The sequence below is a fragment of the Heteronotia binoei genome, chromosome 7 (genome assembly GCF_032191835.1).
Source record: "Heteronotia binoei isolate CCM8104 ecotype False Entrance Well chromosome 7, APGP_CSIRO_Hbin_v1, whole genome shotgun sequence".
Taxonomy (NCBI): domain Eukaryota; kingdom Metazoa; phylum Chordata; class Lepidosauria; order Squamata; family Gekkonidae; genus Heteronotia; species Heteronotia binoei.
This window is the reverse complement of record NC_083229.1, coordinates 25,811,353-25,828,721: the sequence shown is the minus strand read 5'-3', so window position 1 is coordinate 25,828,721 and position 17,369 is coordinate 25,811,353. Positions and strand designations below refer to the sequence as shown.

Here is a 17,369-nt window from a genome sequence, read left to right as displayed (position 1 = left end):
TGGCCTGCTGCGCTCAGATCTCTCCAGGCTGTGCCGTCCAAAATTGCTCTCGAGGGTATTTTATGACGGGCCGGCTGCAAAAAGGGTCTTCGGTGCCGAATGGCAAGAAAGGAGCCTGCAAGGGGAGAGGCGAATAGGCGCGGAATGGAACGGGCAGGGAGAAGCCAGCGGGGAGAACTTGGGGAAGCCGAAGAAGACAGGCGCTGGCACGGGCACACAGGCTGCAAATGTGCGGGACGCGAGCAACAGGGCGCGAAGCCAAAGCTCGGCACGACTCTGAATGCAAGCAGGGCAGAAGCGACCCTCTGGAGAGGGCAAGATCCAAGCTGCCAGTCGGGGGGCCTGCGTGGCGAATGAAGGCACGCTGCAGAGGGTAGAGGCGGGGGGGAGAGATTATTGCTCAATTGCAAGCGGAAGGTTGGGGTGGGGGGGTGTTGTGGTGGAGGGAAATGGTCTGTCCCCTTTAAGGCTTGGCTTCTCGTGTTCTGTGCCCCCCCCCTCCAGGTTGGGAGCGATGGAGGAAGGCAGCCTGGGCACCATGCAACAGCGGGCCGCCGAGCTGGAGCACATGGCCGAAGTCCTGCTGACCGGGGAGCAGCTACGGTAGGAGATCTTGGTCTTTTCTGTCGCGCCTAGCGATTTGAGCGAAATTGGTGTGCTTGCGCAATCGACGCGACGCCCGTCTCTCGTTCTTTTCCCGCTGGCACATAAATCAGGCGCCCCACCTCCCAAGTGAACAGTTTGAGGTTAAGGTTGCCCCTCCCACGTTTCTATGCAAAAGTCAGGGGGGCTTCTCTGAGCCGCATCGCCATGACGTCTGGCCGGAGGCCAAGAAGGAACGCTCTCCCAGACTTTTAATAGCTGGGTATGTAAAAAGGACTTTTGGCAGGTGTAGCTGGCGGCTGCATAGAAAAACTATACCTCCCTCCAACCCCCAGTCCTTTGCCTATCCTTGGTATTGAAGGCGCTGAGTCTCCTGCCCTCATTGCACCCAGGGCCAGGTGTAAACTAGGTGATTGCCTAGGGTGCCAGCATTCTAGAGCGCCAAATGGAGTGCCCCCCCCCATGTGACTCAGTGATGTTAGTTTGCCTAGGATGCCAGTCTAAGGCCGGCCCTGATCGCACCCTGACTTGGGTGGTGCAGACTAACCCAATCTCAGGGCACAGCTGCGTCGGCCCTGGTTTGTGCTTGGATAGGAAACTACCGAGGAAGTCCTGGGTTGCCAGACAGAGGCAAGCAGTGGCCCACCATCTCCATTCATCTCTTGCCTTGGAAAATCCGGCAGTGTCACCGTAATTGGGCTGTGACTTGAAGGCACTTTACACAATTACACTAATTGCAATATGCGAGAGATGTGTGCTTTGTGATACAAAAAACTCCCAACCCTGCAGCCAAGATCAATCGTGCAAAGCTGGCTTGTTTTTTAATAGGGTGGCGGATTTAGTTTGGTTTTCAAAGGACTTGGATTTTTTTTCCTCTCCCCCAAGGCTTGAGGGAAGGGGTGTAGGAGCTGGGAGAGGAGAAGAGAGGGATGAGGCATGAAGCTGACAGCCCACATATGCGGCTGCTGAAAACTGAGCCAAGTCCTCTTCTTTTTAAATTTTTATTTTATTTTAATTACACAGATACACAATTAAACTAAGTATACATTGTGCATTCAAGACACAGTTTGAGGTATATCACAGGCTATTACAAGGAAGTGAAAGATAAAGAGAACAGTCTCTAAAGGCCAAATATTACTTAAAACTAAAGTACAACATTTGTGCATATAAAGAATTACGTGGAACAATTTCACGTTTTGATAAATACTCTACTATAGGAAAGCCAAGTCCTCTTCTGAAGATTTTACCTTGCAGGCTTTCTTCTGCACCCGTAAGACTAAGGATTCTTTTTTAAGGAGACAATTATACATGGCATTTGTATATTGCGTCTCATCTATGCTTCCTTTCCTCCTTCCCATGGCAATCTTATTCTTTCAACAAGCATGCAGGATAGGTTAAGAGGAGTAGGAGGCAGTGACCAGCCCAAGATAATCCAAGTGCACTTTGTGGCCAATTTGAACCCTGGACCTCCTAATTTGATGCTCTCTCCACTGTACTGTTAGTTCTCAAACAGTGAGTGGGGGCTCAAATGGGGCAATTCTCTTTCAGCAAGGCCAGGAAAGATGAAGTGGGAAATGATGAGTTAGGAAAGGAAGCTTGGTGGCAAATTTATTCAGCCAGTTTGGTGTAGTGGTTAAATGTGCGGACTTATGTCTGGGAGAACTGGGTTTGATTCCCCACTACTCCACTTGCACCTGCTGGAATGGCCTTGGGTCAGCCGTAGCTCTGGCAGAGATTGTCCTTGAAAGGGCAGCCACTGTGTGAGTCCTCTCAGCCCCACCCACCTCACAGGGTGTCTGTTGTGGGGGGAGAAGATATAGGAAATTGTAAGCTGCTCTGAGTCTGATTCAGAGAGAAGGGAGGGGTATAAATCTGCAGTCTTCAGTCTTCTTCATTTATCCCACCTTTCTTCCCAGTGGGAACTCAAATTGGCTTGCATTGCTCTCCTCTCCTTTTATCTTCACAACAACCCTGTGAGGTAGGTTAGGCTGAGAAAGAGAGCGTGACTGGCCAAAGGTCACCCAGTGAGCTTCCATGACAAAGTGGGGATTCGAACCTGGGTCTCTCCAGTCCTAATTTAACATTGTAACCACTGTACCATATTGGCTGGATTTGCAAGTCTCTGTGTTTGGTGAAATGGCCACAAAATAGAGCTTGTTGCCCAGTAATGCTGTTTATGCCTGCATACTAAAAATGCAGATTAAAATATAAACTGGTTCATGATTGATTGATGTGAGACTCGTTGATTGATGTGAGGCTCTTGTATTTTACACTGGGAAGGAGCAAAGCAGCGTGAAGTTACTTTGCAAGCGGATGCCAAAGAAGTAGAGTTGGGTTAGAACTGGGTCGCAAAGAATTTAAGAACCCCTCCTGCATTGCTTCTTTATACTCCTCTTTTCTTCCCAATGGGGAGACAGAGTGCTTACAACACTCTCCCCTTCTCCAGTTTATCCTCACAACAACTCTGGGAGGTAGAAGAGTAAAGAGTCCAGTAGTACCTTTAAGACTAACAACTTTTATAGTAGCATAAGCTTTTGAAAAACACAGCTCTCTCCATCTGACGAAGAGAGCTGTGTTTCTCAAAAGCTTATGCGACTATAAAATTTGTCAGTTTTAAAGGTGCTACTGGACTCTTTAATATGTTGCAGCAACAGACTAACACGGCTGACTCCTCTGGACCTGTGAGATAGGTTAGACTGGGAGTGTTTGACCCAAGGTCATCCCAGCAAGCTTCCATTGCAAAATGCAGATTCTAACCTGAGTCTTCCAGATCGTCATCTGACATGCTAACCGCTGGAACACTCTGACTAACTTTATATTACACTGGCTCTTGTGTATAGATAACAATGGAAGCAATTCTCTTGTGTTATCTCCAGTAATTCTTAGAAAAGCTCTGTAGCGCATGCCAGCATTATATTGCGGGTGAGGCTGAAACTGAGAGCAGTTTCCTTAAGACTGCTGTGATCCATTAGAAATTCAAACCACCCTGTAAAAAAGTCTGCCATGAAAATGTTGTGAAAGCAACGTTACTCCAGAGTCGGAAACGACTGGTGCTTGCACAGGGGACTACCGTTACCTTTTTTAACCCTTCTGGAATGAGTTAGTTAAGGCATCTTGAATTATGCATAGGATCAAGCTGTAGGTGAATATCTGACCAGGGTGAACAGGGCTTTTGTTGTAGTGGGAACTCCTTTGCATAATAGGCTACATACCCCTGATGTAGCCAATCCTCCAAGAGCTTACAGGGCTCTTAGCACAGGCCTACTGTAAGCTCCAAGACAATTAGCTACATCAGGGGTGTGTGGCCTAATATGCAAAGGAGTTCCAGCTACAAAAGAAACCCCTGAGGGTGAGATTTGACCTGAGAGCTCCCTCTGTCAAAGCATTGGATCCATTACGCTACAGCATCCCGTCACCACCACCTGGGTTCTTTAAAAGTTGCATAATTCAGTGTGTGTGTGTGTGTGTGTGTGGAGAGGTGTTCCTACAGAGCAAAACTGCGGACAAACGAAAGATGCATGGCCTTAATTTTTAAGCCCTAGTTAACTTTTAGGAGCTGTCAGAGGCCTGATGTGTAAATTCTGACCTTGAACACAGCTGGAGAACATAACCAAATAATCATGGTTATGTCTAACATGTTGATAAGGACTGGGTTCTCAGTTGGCGAAGTGCCACCCCTGTTATTTGCAGAGCAAGCAAATATTTATACAGTGGGAGGGGAAACTCTTGAAAACGGAGACACTGCGCTGTTCGTTTTAGTCACAATGTTTTGTTTCTGAAGCGTCCGTCCTTTTATGGTTTGCTTGGGGAAAGAGGTGAGAGGTGACTGCCGGTCTGGCTTCAGGTGAAGCCTAGCAAATGAAGGCAGCGTTGGGAAACCGATTGATGATTCAGGGCTATTTTTGTAGCAGGAACTCCTTTGCATATTAGACCGCACCCCTCCAATTTAGCCAATCATCCAAGAGCTTATAGGGCTTTTAGTACAGGTCCTACTGTGAGCTCCAGGAGGATTGGCTACATCAGGAGGGTGTGGCGTAATATGCAAAGGAGTTCCTGCAAAGGAGTTCCTGGTGGTGAAGGAGGAGAGTGCTGTCAAATCGCAACCAACTTATGATGTTATGGGGTGTTCAAGGCAAGAGACATTCAGAGGTAGTTTGCTACTGCCTGCCTCTCTGTCGTGACACTGAACTTCCTTGGTGGTCTCCTATCCAAGTACTAACCAGGGCCAATTCTTCTTTGTTTCGGAGATCTGACGAGATTGGGATAGGCCATCTAGGTCCGAGTGGGACATATTTAAGCCCTTTTACTTAGGGTTGGGCTTCAAGGGTGGAATTCTAGCAGGAGCTCCTTTGCATATTAGGCCACACACCCCTGATGTAGCCAATCCTCCAAGAGCTTACAAGGCTCTTTTTTGTAAGCTCTTGGAGGGTTGGCTACATCGGGTGTGTGGCCTAATATGCAAAGGAGCTCCTGCTAGAATTCCATCCCTGGTTCAGTCTCTTCCACCCACCCCAAGGTGTGGTCCCCCAGAGGCCTAGGAGCTGACAGTGGGAGGAATGCCTTCCTCCATAGAATGGAGTTTGGCATATTTACTTCAGTCAGCTTCACCTCTTTCCCCTGAAGGGACAGTTATACTGTGTATAACTGTCCCTTCAGGGTGCTATGTTTGTCAAGAAGAGTGCCTCATGTCTGGGGTTGTACTAATTTGGCTCTTGTCGGTCTCTGATTTATGAATTCCTGCCATCTCTGTTTGGAAACAAAGAAGAATGTGGATTTTCCAGGTCTATCCATGCTTGTTTCGCATGTCAAAGATTGACCCAGTGAAAGTTTGCCTTTCCTTGTTGGCCGTTTGGCTCCCTAGGTCAAAAACTAGGGTTGCCAACCGCCAGGTGGGGTCTGAAGATCTCTCCTAATTACAGCTGTTCTTCAAACTACACTTATAAGTTTCCCTGGAGGAAATGGCTGCTTTGGAAGGTGGACTCCATTGCATTTCATTCCTGATGAAGTATGAGGAAAGACTGAAGGACTTCGGAATGTTCAGTCTGGAGAAGAGGAGGTGGAGGGGGGACATTATGGCTCTCTTTAAGTCTCTGAAGGGCTATCACTTAGAGGAGGGCAGCAGAGGAGACGACTCGCAATAATGGGTTTAAATTATGTGTGGAAAGGTACTGGTTAGATATTAAGAAAAATGTTTTACAGTAAGAGTTGTTCAGAGGTGGAATCGGCTGCCTAGGGAGGTGGTGAGCCCCCCCTCCCCAAACTGGCAGTCTTTGAGCAGTGGCTGGACATGCATGTTGTGTATTTGATTATCTAACTTTAGTACTTAAAAAAGTCCTGCCCCTTCTTATGAGGAACTTTTATTCTTACAACAAACTCCCTGTGAGATGGGTCAGACTGAATGAGAGGGAAGAAGAAGACGATATTGGATTTATACCCCACCCTTCTCTCTGAATCATAGACTCAGAGCAGCTCACAATCTCCTTTATCTTCCTTCCCCACAACAGACACCCTGTGAGGTAGGTGGGGCTGAGAGGACTCTTACAGCAGCTGCCCTTTCAAGGACAACAACTACGAGAGCTATGGTTGACCCAAGGCCATTCCAGCAAGTGGAGGAGTGGGGAATCAAACCAGATCTTATCTCTCAGATAAGAGTCTGCGCACTTAACCACTACACCAAACTGGCTCTCCGGTCACCCAGCTGGCCCAAAGTCACCCAACAAGCTTCCATGGCAGAGCAGGGTCTTGAACTCGGGTTTTCCCAGATCCTAGCGTGATGTTGTGAGTGCTGTGCTGTGTTGGAAATGCCACCCTCCAAATCAATACTCTTCTTCAAATGGATTTTTTAAAAATATTTCATTGCCTTTTTCTTTTTTGGAATCTCCTTTTTGTATTAGCTCTGCTCAGCAGCATTACTGCCGCTAAAAACCATTCAGAGTACCAAAATGAGCCACCGTTAACTGTCGTCTGCTGCAGTTTTGGACTGCTTGCTGTTCATTTCAGCACTTTTATTTCACAGGCTGTTTGAGAGCAGGTCAGCAGATGCGCTGAGGAAGGCACGGAGGGAGGAGCCATAATTGCAGAGGCAGAGGGACGGTCTGCATTCCGTGTATACCGTGCATACTTAGCATGGGCAGATGCTTATATTAGACAAAACCTCTTGGCCTTGCTGAGTGCTGGCTGTACATAGTCCAGGTCATGAGATAAGGCTAAAAAAATAAAGTCAATTCAGGATGCAGGGCTTAGGATCCCTTGGAATTCGTTCTGCCATGTAAATGTGATGGGTGGTGGGATGCATTGCAGCACTGAGAAGTGTGGTGAAGTGTTCCCTGTACGCTGAGTTAGTGTGAGCTAGCTTACAGGTTTTTTAACCTCTCTGGCTCACATGTTTTTGTCTTAGCTGAGGAAAGATTGCTCCAGAGCATACTAATTTATGCAGTAGCCAAATCACTCACTCACAACTTTAATGCCAGTAGCTCACGAAGTAGAGTTTTTGCTCACAATGCTCCACGGCCTAGAGGGAACACTAATGGTGAGTGTAGATGGCTCCCTTACTTTTCAATCTTAAACCCATTTCCTGGGAGTTCTGTTGATTTCACTGGGATTTACTTCCAAAGGTGATGGGGTTGTAGTTTAAGAATAATTTTGATGTGCTGTTCAGCAACACTGTTGACTCCTGTTTCCTTCCCTTTTTCTTGCCACAACATGACCAAAGAATGATGCAGGTGTAGAAGCCGTTAGCAAAAAAGGGAAAAATAGTCACAATTTTTTAACTATTTGGTCTCGTGATGGGGAACTTGTTACTAGCCATGTGTTAGGAAAACCTCAAACTTTTATGATATAACATACAACTTTCAGCTTCTCCAGGTTTTTTTTTCCCAACTTTCACATTAAGGTAGGTTCTTTACCAAGAACTTAAGTATCATACTGTAGTTTTTATTTTTCAAGGAAAGAGATGTATGCTGCAGTATAATGGCCTTCACCAACTAAAGAGAGAGAGTGCTAAGTAAACTCACCATCTGTATAATAGCACCAGCATATTAATATTAATATTAATTTTATTGTTTTAGAATTTTAATAGAATTTGAATTAACTGTTAAATTAGTTTTGTTTAAATATACTGTACAATGTATGTCTTGATTTGTGCTGTTAGCCGCCCTGAGCCTGCTTCGGCAGGGAGGGCGGGATATAAATAAAATGATGATGATGATATTGAGGAAGAGCATCGCCATTTTAAATTTGTCGAACTACAGAAGTCCTTCTTTCCCATCCCTCAAAAGAAACATCAAAAGAAATAAAACAGACCTCCATAGAATGGATGCTAGTGCTATGCAGGGTGGAATTACATTGTTCAGCACTGAGGCTGATATCATGGGCATTGTGCAATAGGTGCCTGCGACGCTTGCTCATTTCCCCAGCAAAAAGCTGGCTGTCTAAATGCTAGAAAACAGTAATATTGCCATGACAAGATAGATGTTCTATGGGAATGTGTTTCAATTAAGGGTGCCCGGAGAAAAACATTCTTTAATAGAGGCTTAATGTGTGGAAATGGGCAGCTGAAGCATTTAATGGCATGGGGAGGGTTCATGCCATCACCTGATAAATAACTTCCCATTAAGCCTCTGCTAAAGGGACAAGGCATTGTTCTCTCTCAGGAAACTGGCAAACCTAATCTGTCCTCTGCAATCCATGCGTAAAATTACTTAGCAGAAGATTAGTTAGCTTTTGGTTTGTTTTTGTAAAGTTACAGCAGTGCAGCTACGGTACTCTTCACATCTGCTCCAAGGAAATATTCTTCTCCATATTATAGAGCCTGCACTTGTTGCAGTTTAAAAGGGATTCTTAGACAACTGCTCTGTGTGATGTCACGAAACAGGTGAACGGAGATAGAACTGGGTGAAAGTTTATTTGAACAGTCATGGCATGTTTAAAATGTACAACGTCAGGGTGGTTGACTGGCATATAAGGCCACGCCTGGGGCGTGCTACTGACCCTGAATGCTGAAGAATTACATTGCTTGCTCAGCTCGGGTCTATTTAGTCCAACATTCTCTTTTGGACTACAGAGGCCTCTAGAACTTCCCATACAGGGCATGAAGTAGAACGAATTTTGAGTTCAGTGGCACCTTTAAGACCAACAAAGTTTTAATTCTGGGTATAAGCTTTCGTGTGTGTGCCCACTTCATCTGATGGCCGTCTTCCTGGTTGTTCCCAAAATAGGAAAAGGTGTCCCCCTCCTCAGCTCAGTGCTGAGCAGAATTGGGTCTCTTCCGGCTTTTAAAATGTCGTTCCCCTGCAGCTGCTGTAGACCTGTGAGGAAAGCAAACTCAGAACCCAACTTCCAATCCTGGATAGCTTGCCTGGCTATCCAGATCAGGGCTGACGATGCTGGCCTTGATGGTCTGGTTGAGTATAAGGCACCTTCTAGACTTCCCACCTGACCTGGAGGAAAATGTCCTATCCCTTTAATGGTGGCAGAGGGTGCGGTCACACATCGCATTAAAAGCGGGTGTGTAGCACTCAAATTTGAATCTCTGAATAATGTGCTGTGAGCCGCCCTGAGCCACTTTGGTGGGAAGGGCGGGATATAAATTGAAATAAACTTGAAACTTGAAAACTTGAATATTGATTCGATGCAGGGCCGTTCAGACGAGCATCCAAGAAAGCGACTCATCCTGTTGTTGAGCGATCAGACATCCAATACTATCATGCTCTTTTCTTGGAGCATGCATGATCAGATGGTGATTTCTGGGAGGGGAGGGAAATCAAACGTTGCTTCAGAGGCGGGGGAAGGGGGGAAAGTTTCCGGAATTAACATTGACGATTCAAACCAGGGAACTGCCAGGAATTACTTTCCTAGAAATTGGAAGTGACAATGATATCTGGAAATCCTCCACATAGAAAAAAAAAAGATTTTTTTCCTGTTCTGAATAGTGAGATAACGTTTCTCTCCCCCGCCCCCCAATCCTGTGTTGATTGGAGAAGCAGAAGCGTCACCTCAGATTCCCGGATGATCTGGCAATGCGCATGTCTGCTGGGGCTTTTTAAAAAGAAAATAAAAGGTGGGGGGGACGGTAAACGTTCAAGGGGCAGTATTGCGCGTGAGCTGTCCAAACAGGAAAAAAACGATCTTGTACCGCTTCTTTGAAAAAGGGCCGGACTTTATGTGCTATCAAATTAATGCGGCATTGATCCGCAGCAAGCCGAGATGACCCTGGATGACGCTCGATTGGCGGATGTGGATGTCTGGACGAACATATTTAATCCGTCAGCGAGACAGAGCTGTGTCGCCACTAATGGTACGTCTGAACGCACCCTTAATGTGTGGGAATGGCCAAAATAAACTTTTCATGGCAGAGAAGTAAATAATGTCACCACCTGGTAAACAAGAATGTGTCACGGGGCAGGACATTTTCCCCCAGTCCAGTTGTTAATCTAAGCAGCTTTGCACGTATTCATCCAATAGTAAAGTGATTAGTCCCCATGCAGATGACATGGCAGAGCAAACAAGCCATCCATGTACGAATGAGGGGTTTTGATTAGGGGTGTGCAATTGGGTATTGTTAGCCCAATAAAATGCCTGATATTTCCAGGTTCAGATCAGCAATCTCCAGTATCACAACAGGTACTACAAACATTTCCCAAGCCTGATATTTCCTTCCCAGAAAATATCAGATTGCAGCCTCTGGTGCCCCACAGCAGAGCAAACAGGGCCCGCCCCTTGTCACTGTTTCGATTTGGGGGGGAAAAGGCACGGAGGGAAGGCCGAAGCCCTTCCTCCCCCTTGCCCTCCTGAGTTGAATTGGACCCTAGAGCACTTGGAAACATTGGTTCCCCAATATTACATGTGTTTGCAAGTCAGGTTGGGGGACCCTTGACCTGACTGATGTCACACATACCGTCTAGTTACTGAACATAAAAGCCACTTAGAATAAACGTCACATGTTCAAGAGCTGCAAGACATGAACATCATATGTTTGAGAGCCGCAAGACATGAATGTCAGATGTCTGAGAGATGTTTGGGAGAGGGAGAGAGAGAAATAAATCAATTTTAAATGCATTCTCTAAGCCACTAGCTGGCTTGGCTTGGAGAAGTGATTTAAAGAGACAAATGCCTCTTTGGTGGTGGGGGCATCAAGAGCCACATAATATGTGTAAAAGAGCCACACATGGCTCCCGAGCCACAGTTTGGCCACCCCGGTCTAGTTTCTCCCTAAGAAAGGTTGCGAAGAGGTTGTGCAGAGTAGCAGGTAAATTCACATTGCTTTGGGGATAGCCAAATTCAGATTCCCTGCTGCCTTAAAGGGACTGTGTTATCAGCCTGTTTCTACCTATGTAGGTAATAAATCAGGAATAATTTCTAGTAAAAAGATAATTATCAGGAATAATTTCTAGTAAAAAGGTAAAGGTAGTCCCCTGTGCAAGCACCAGTCGTTTCCGACTCTGGGGTGACGTCGCATCACAACGTTTTCATGGCAGACTTTTTATGAGGTGGTTTGCCATGGCCTTCCCCAGTCATCTACGCTTTCCCGCCAGCAAGCTGGGTATTCATTTTACCGACCTCAGAAGGATGGAAGGCTGAGTCAACCTTGATCTGGCTACCTGAACCCAGCTTCCACCAGGTTTGAATGCAGGTCATGAGCAGAGATTGGACTGTAGTACTGCAGCTTACTACTCTGTGCTGTGGGGCTCACATAATTTCTAGTGCTAAGTTCCTATTGTGTCATTTTGAATATGCAGCCTCTGTGTGTGTGTGTGTGTGTGTGTGTGTGTGTGTACTGTGGAATGGATATCTACATAACCACAGTAAATTAGCAAGGGCCAAAGTCTGTGCGTTATATGCACATGCAGTTTGTGGTGCAGCCCAAGTGCCAGTTGAAAAGTATAAAATACATCCCCTAATCTCAGGAGATTTCCCCGTCTCTGATATACAGTTTGGCTGAGTTTAATATTGCTTTTACTTCTCCATGGTTTTTAATGGCAAACACTTTCACTCTGAAATTGCTGTTATTATGACTTGCAATTATTTGTGTAAAAACATCTCAAGCTTAGAAATCAGCTAGACTTAGCATCAGCAAGAGATGATGATGATGATATTGGATTTATATCCTGCCCTCCACTCCGAATTTCAGAGTCTCAAATCGGCTCACAATCTCCTTTATCTTCCTCCCCCACAACAGACACCCTGTGATGTGGGTGGGGGCTGAGAGGGCTCTCACAGCAGCTGCCCTTTCAAGGACAACTCTATGAGAGCTATGGCTGACCCAAGGCCGTTCTAGCAGGTGCAAGTGGAGGGGTGGGGAATCAAACCCAGTTCTCCCAGATAAGAGTCCTCACACTTAACCACGACACCAGACTGGCTCTCAGTGATTAGCAGGTGCAGTGCTGTGGGTAAAACTACAGTGAAATTCCTGCTATCCTGTGGCATTTTGACTGGCCTTGGATGGGCCTCCCTTTCTCTAACTATAATGGGAATATTTGTGGCTTAGCTCACAGGACTATAGCAGGAATTATGTATGTAAGTGCCATCAAGTCATAAATTACTTATGGCCACCTCAGCAAAGAGCTTTCAGGGCAAGTGAGAAGCAGAGGTGGTTTGTCATTGCCTTCCTCTGCTGAAAAGAACAAGAATCCAACAGCACCTTAAAAACTAACAAAATTTGTGGCAGAGTATGAGCTTTTCTGAGGCACTGTTCACTTCTTCAGACTAACACAGCTACCCATCTTGATTTCCTCTGCAGAGTCTTCCTTGGTGGTCTCCCATCCAAATACCAATCCTGCTCAGTTTCCAAAAGCTGGCAAGATCAGGGTATGCCAAGGGTGACCAAACTGGCTCAAGAGCCACATGTGTTCCTTTTGCACACATCGTGTGGCTCTTGAAGCCCCCACCACCCTGTAAACTGACTTGGAAAAGTCATTTGTCTCTTTAAATTGCTTCTCCAAGCCAGCCTGCAGCTTGGAAAATGCATTTAAAGTTAAATAATAATAATATAATAATAATAATAACTTTTTATTTCTATCCCGCCCTCCCCGCCGGGGCAGGCTCAGGGCGGCTTACAACATAAAGTACATTATACATCAGTTTACTTATAAAATCACAGTTAAAACAATTATTAAAATTAACAATAGCAATATCAACATGGTACTAAGCGTTAGGTCTTCAGCAGAATTCAGTAATTAAAAGCATTTTCAATGGCACTTCCCGGTTTGTCATTGGTTGAAGGCTATTTTGAAGAGGTGGGTCTTACAGGCCCTACGGAATTGATCTAAGCATCGTAGGGCCCGCACCTCCTCCAGGAGTTGATTCCACAGCAGTGGAGCTTGCTTTCCATCTCTCCCTCCTCCCATTTATTTTCCTTCCTTCCTTCCTTCTGTCTTGTGGCTCTCAAACATCAGATATCTATGTCTTGTGGCTCTCAAACATCTGACATTTATTCTCTGTGACTCTTACGTTACAAGTTTGGCCACCACTGGGCTATATCCTGCTGCCTTCCGTTCAGTCACAACAGTTACTTGTATCTTATTGTAAAGCATTTTAAATAGCTCCAGGGCTTTTTTTTTTTTTTTTTTTTAGCAGGAACGCAGTTCCGTTTTGCTTGGTGTCCGAAGTGTGTGGCCTGGTATGCAAATATATTCCTGCTGGGCTTTTTCAACCAAAAAAGCCCTGGAGACTTGTAATCCTAGAATGTTAGGAGGCATACCTTTTAGCTTTGAGAAAATGTACTTATTTTTGTTCCAGTTACCAACAATAGTGACATAAGGGAGTGTGGCCTGATATACAAATGAGTTCCTGCTGGACTCCCCCCCCCCCAAAAAAAAGCCCTGAATAGTTCTATTAAATTAGTTTGTAAATATGCCTTTGAGGAACCATTTTCAAGTCTGCTTGTTTCTGAGAAGCCCCATTGGCTTTTCCATGGACCATTGTATGTCACGGACCTTTCTGGGTACATTCTCACCAACTACCAGGTTTCACTGAGTGGGAACATGTGTGATCTGGACCTGTTCCTCTTTAAAATAATTACTTGCTTGGTATAGTTAAAAAAAACCATACCATGTGTCCTGTGATCTTTTTGTTTTGGAAGAGTGGCGTAAATATGAAGACTCCTTTTTATTATTATGTTTTGTTTTGTTTTAAATAGAAAATCTGAAACTTAGCAAAGAGGGATATGAAAGAGGAGGACTGGAAAAAGTATTAAACTTTCAAAGACCAGCCACTCAAAGTAATTAATCATTCATGCAGATTTTCTATTATGCAAACCATCTGCTTCGGGATTCTGGAGGAGTCCAATACATTTCAGCGGGTTTCACTGGCATAAATCTCAGCTCCAAAGTAATATGCTTGGAAATAACCCACCCTAAAGTTTGAAAGCACTTAGCAGGTTGGCAAGAAGAGCTGTTGCCTCCAGCCCTAAGAAATTCATGCAGCCGCCTGTGACTGTATTCTCTCTGAAGAACCCAGTAGTGAGAAAATAATAATTGACCATTGTCCTCTAGCATAGGGGTGGCCTACGGTAGCTCTCCAGATGTTTTTTGCCTACAACTCCCATCAGCCTCAGCCATCAGCCATGCTGGCTGGGGCTGATGGGAGTTGTAGGCAAAAAACATCTGGAGAGCTACCGTTGGCCACCCCTGCTCTAGCATATTTCGAATGTTCAAAGCAGGCCGGCTTCACACATGTCCAAGAACAAGGTGACAGAATGGACTGGATTGCAGGGGGTGTATTCAGTCTTTCAGTGGACCTTTGCATTAAAAATCTCCTTGCAACAGAAAACTAGGGGAGGAGGCAGAAAGGTTCTGGTGGTGGAAACTGCCATCAAGTCACAGCTGACGTACTGGCAATCCCATAGGGTTTTCAAGGCAAGCAACAAACAGAGGTAATTGCCTGCCCTCTGCAGAGGAACCCTGGACTTCCTAGGTCAGGGATGTCAAACTCATTCGTTATAAGTTTAAAATGTTAGCACTCATTAGTCTTAAAGATGCTTTCTTTGTATTTCTCCCACGGGATCCAGGAACTGGGCAAACAAAGTTCTGGCTCTTTCCTTCCTTCCTCAGGGGACTGGGGGGCGGGGGGGGGGGAGAAGCCTCAGACAATAGAAGGAAGAGAGGCTTTGCTCAGTAGTTCTGCAGTGCGACTGAGAGAGCCTGGCAAAGCAAGCTCTCCTTCCCCCCTTCTCCCCAAGGGAGGAGCCTCAGCCAATGGAGAAAATAGAGGTTTTGCTCTGTAGCTCCTGCGCAATTGAGCAAGCCTTGCAGAGCAAGCTGTTATGCAGAAGGAAGCAAGATATAGGGAGAAGGAAACAGATGACAGCCAGTTGCTTGGGGGCCTGATAGGAGCCCTCCAGAGGCCTGATTTGGCCTCCAAACTGCATGTTTGACACCACTGTTCTAGCTAGGGCCTACTTAGCTTCTGAGATCTGGGTAGCCTGGGTCATCCATGGCAGGACATTCTACACCAGGGGTGTCAAGCATGTGGCCCAAGGAACAAATCAGGCCACCAGAGGGCTCCTATCGGGCCCCTGGGCAACTGGCTGTCATCTGCTTCCTTCTCCCTCTCTCTTGCTTCCTCCTGCATCACAGCTTGCTTTTGCCGGGCTTGCTCAATCACACAGGAGCCACAAAGCAAAGCCTCTATTTTCTCCATTAGCCGAGGCTCCTCTCTTGGGGAGGAGGGGGGGAGGAATAGCTTGCTTCGCCAGGCTCTCTCAATTGCACAGCGGAACTACTAAGCCAAGCCTCCCTTCTATTGGCTGAGACCCCCCCTCCTGGACCACAGGGAAAGAAGGAAAACTTTGCCCAGTTCCCTGGCTCACATGGAGAGATTAAAAGAAAGCACCTTTAAGACCAATAAGTGCTAATGCTTCAAGCATGTTTTGTTTTAAGTTTGTGTCCTTTATAAAGTTTATATCTCTGCTACTTGGCATTACATTTTATGATACGCATGGCCAGCCCAACAAGGTCACATTTATGTTGGATCCAGCCCTCATGACAAATGAATTCAACACCTCTGTCAAACCTTTATTTTTTATTTGCAGGGAATATTTTTTTTAAGATGGCAACATTCCAAAAGGTGATCCTCCACCTGCAGTCTGAGTGATGCTGTCTATTCCACCGCCTCATTCTTTTGCATATGTGAATCAGGCCAGACTTCATACATTCTATTTTGTACTCTTTACAAGTTATTCAGGGTAGTAGGCCAGTCTCATTATTACCATATTTCAGAGCCTTAGTTAAGTGCCGTGGTTCACAAGGTAGGGTACCTCTCTCCCAGGCATCTACTATTCATTTTAATGTGAATTTAATATGAATTTATTGTTTTATTATTGTGTTGTTCACCTTAAATGTTGTTAGCTGCCCTGAGCCTGCTTCGGCGGGGGAGGGCGGGATACAAATAAAATTTTACATTACATTTTTGGAAAAATTCTATGAGGAGGCCCACTCCCTTCACTGTTTAAGATAGGCAGTCATTACCAAACCGTTAGCTTTTGATAACTTAGTGGATAGATCTGTTCAAGAAGGTCCATCTCTAAAGTAAGATACTGGAAGTCTTTAAGGCCTAATAAATAAAATATTTATTGCTACATTTAAAGTGTTTGGTTGTCAAGGCCTAGTCATGTGCCCTTGGCCTTCCCAATACGAGCCAAGAATTTTGAGAATAATTGACAAAAGTTCTTCAGTGAGGTTAAATCATTAACCAGCAAAGGTTTGCAATTAAGAACGGGGCTGTTCCCTGCATATAATTTTGCTATCAGGTCAGAATATGAACATTCATAAGAAGAAGAGTCCGATTTATACACTGCCCTTCACTTGGAGTCTCAGAGCAAATTACAAAGTCCTTCCCTTCCTCTTCCCCAACAGGTACTCTGTGAAATAGGTGAGCTGAACTTTTTTTGTAGAAAAAGCCCAGCAGGAACTCATTTGCATATTAGTGTCAGAACTTAAGAACTTCAAACGGATCCCATACTTGGTTACAAAGTTAGGATTTTATTGAAGAGAACTAAGCACTGGAAGAGGCAAGATAACAGTGATGGCGAGAGCCAGCACCAGCACAATTTTATACACGTAAAGCAAACATCTCACAAAGCCACAATTCACACCGTTACAGGCACATCTGTCTTCTCACCATCACTATCAGTAGAGAGGATGCCTCCCTACTCCGAAGGCCATGCTGCTCGGCTTCAAAGGGTCCCAGTGTGAGAATGTGCAGAGACATAACATAACTCATTCTACAGCCCCAAATATTTTGGATACCAGTGGGGCAAGGTTAATTACTATTCAAGCACTTTGGGTCAAGCAAGGGTTACAACATGGAGTCAGTTTGGTTCAGTAACAAAGCAGCTCTAAGCCATAGTAAAAATACATTACAGCATTGGTCACAATATAGGGAACCAGCAGTAAAGATACAAGTTCTGACAATTAGGCCCCACCCCCTGACATCATTGTTTTGCACAGGGCTTTTTTGTAGAGAAAGCTAAGCAGGAATTCATTTGCATGTTAGGCAACACCCCCAGACACCAAGCCAGCCAGAACTGCATTCCTGTTAAAAAAAAAAGCCCTGTAGGTGGGGTTGAGAGAGCTCTGAGGGAACTTCTCTTGAGAGAACAGCTCTGAGAGAATTGGGATGGATCCAAGATCACCCAGCAGCTGCATGTGTAGGAGTGAGGAATCAGCCCTGGTTCTCCAGATTACTGCTCTGCACCACAACACTAAACTGGCTTTATCACTATACCAGAGCTTCACTCTGAGGAAGAAGTGGAGGAATTGTGCAAGGCA

General features: G+C 45.4%; 1 protein-coding gene across 2 annotated transcripts in view; it reads left to right on the top strand.

Moving 5' to 3' along the window:
* The first annotated feature begins 472 nt into the window (after positions 1-472).
* The window catches only part of DEPTOR (DEP domain containing MTOR interacting protein), a 93,887-nt gene continuing 76,990 nt past the window's right edge, over positions 473-17,369 (top strand). The window contains exon 1 of one of the 2 annotated variants that reach the window (XM_060243266.1): positions 473-603. In XM_060243266.1, the coding sequence (XP_060099249.1) occupies positions 515-603 (89 nt within the window). In that variant the 5' untranslated portion in view covers positions 473-514. The remainder of the gene's footprint in view (positions 604-17,369) is intronic. The other variant, XM_060243268.1, reaches the window with a different exon arrangement.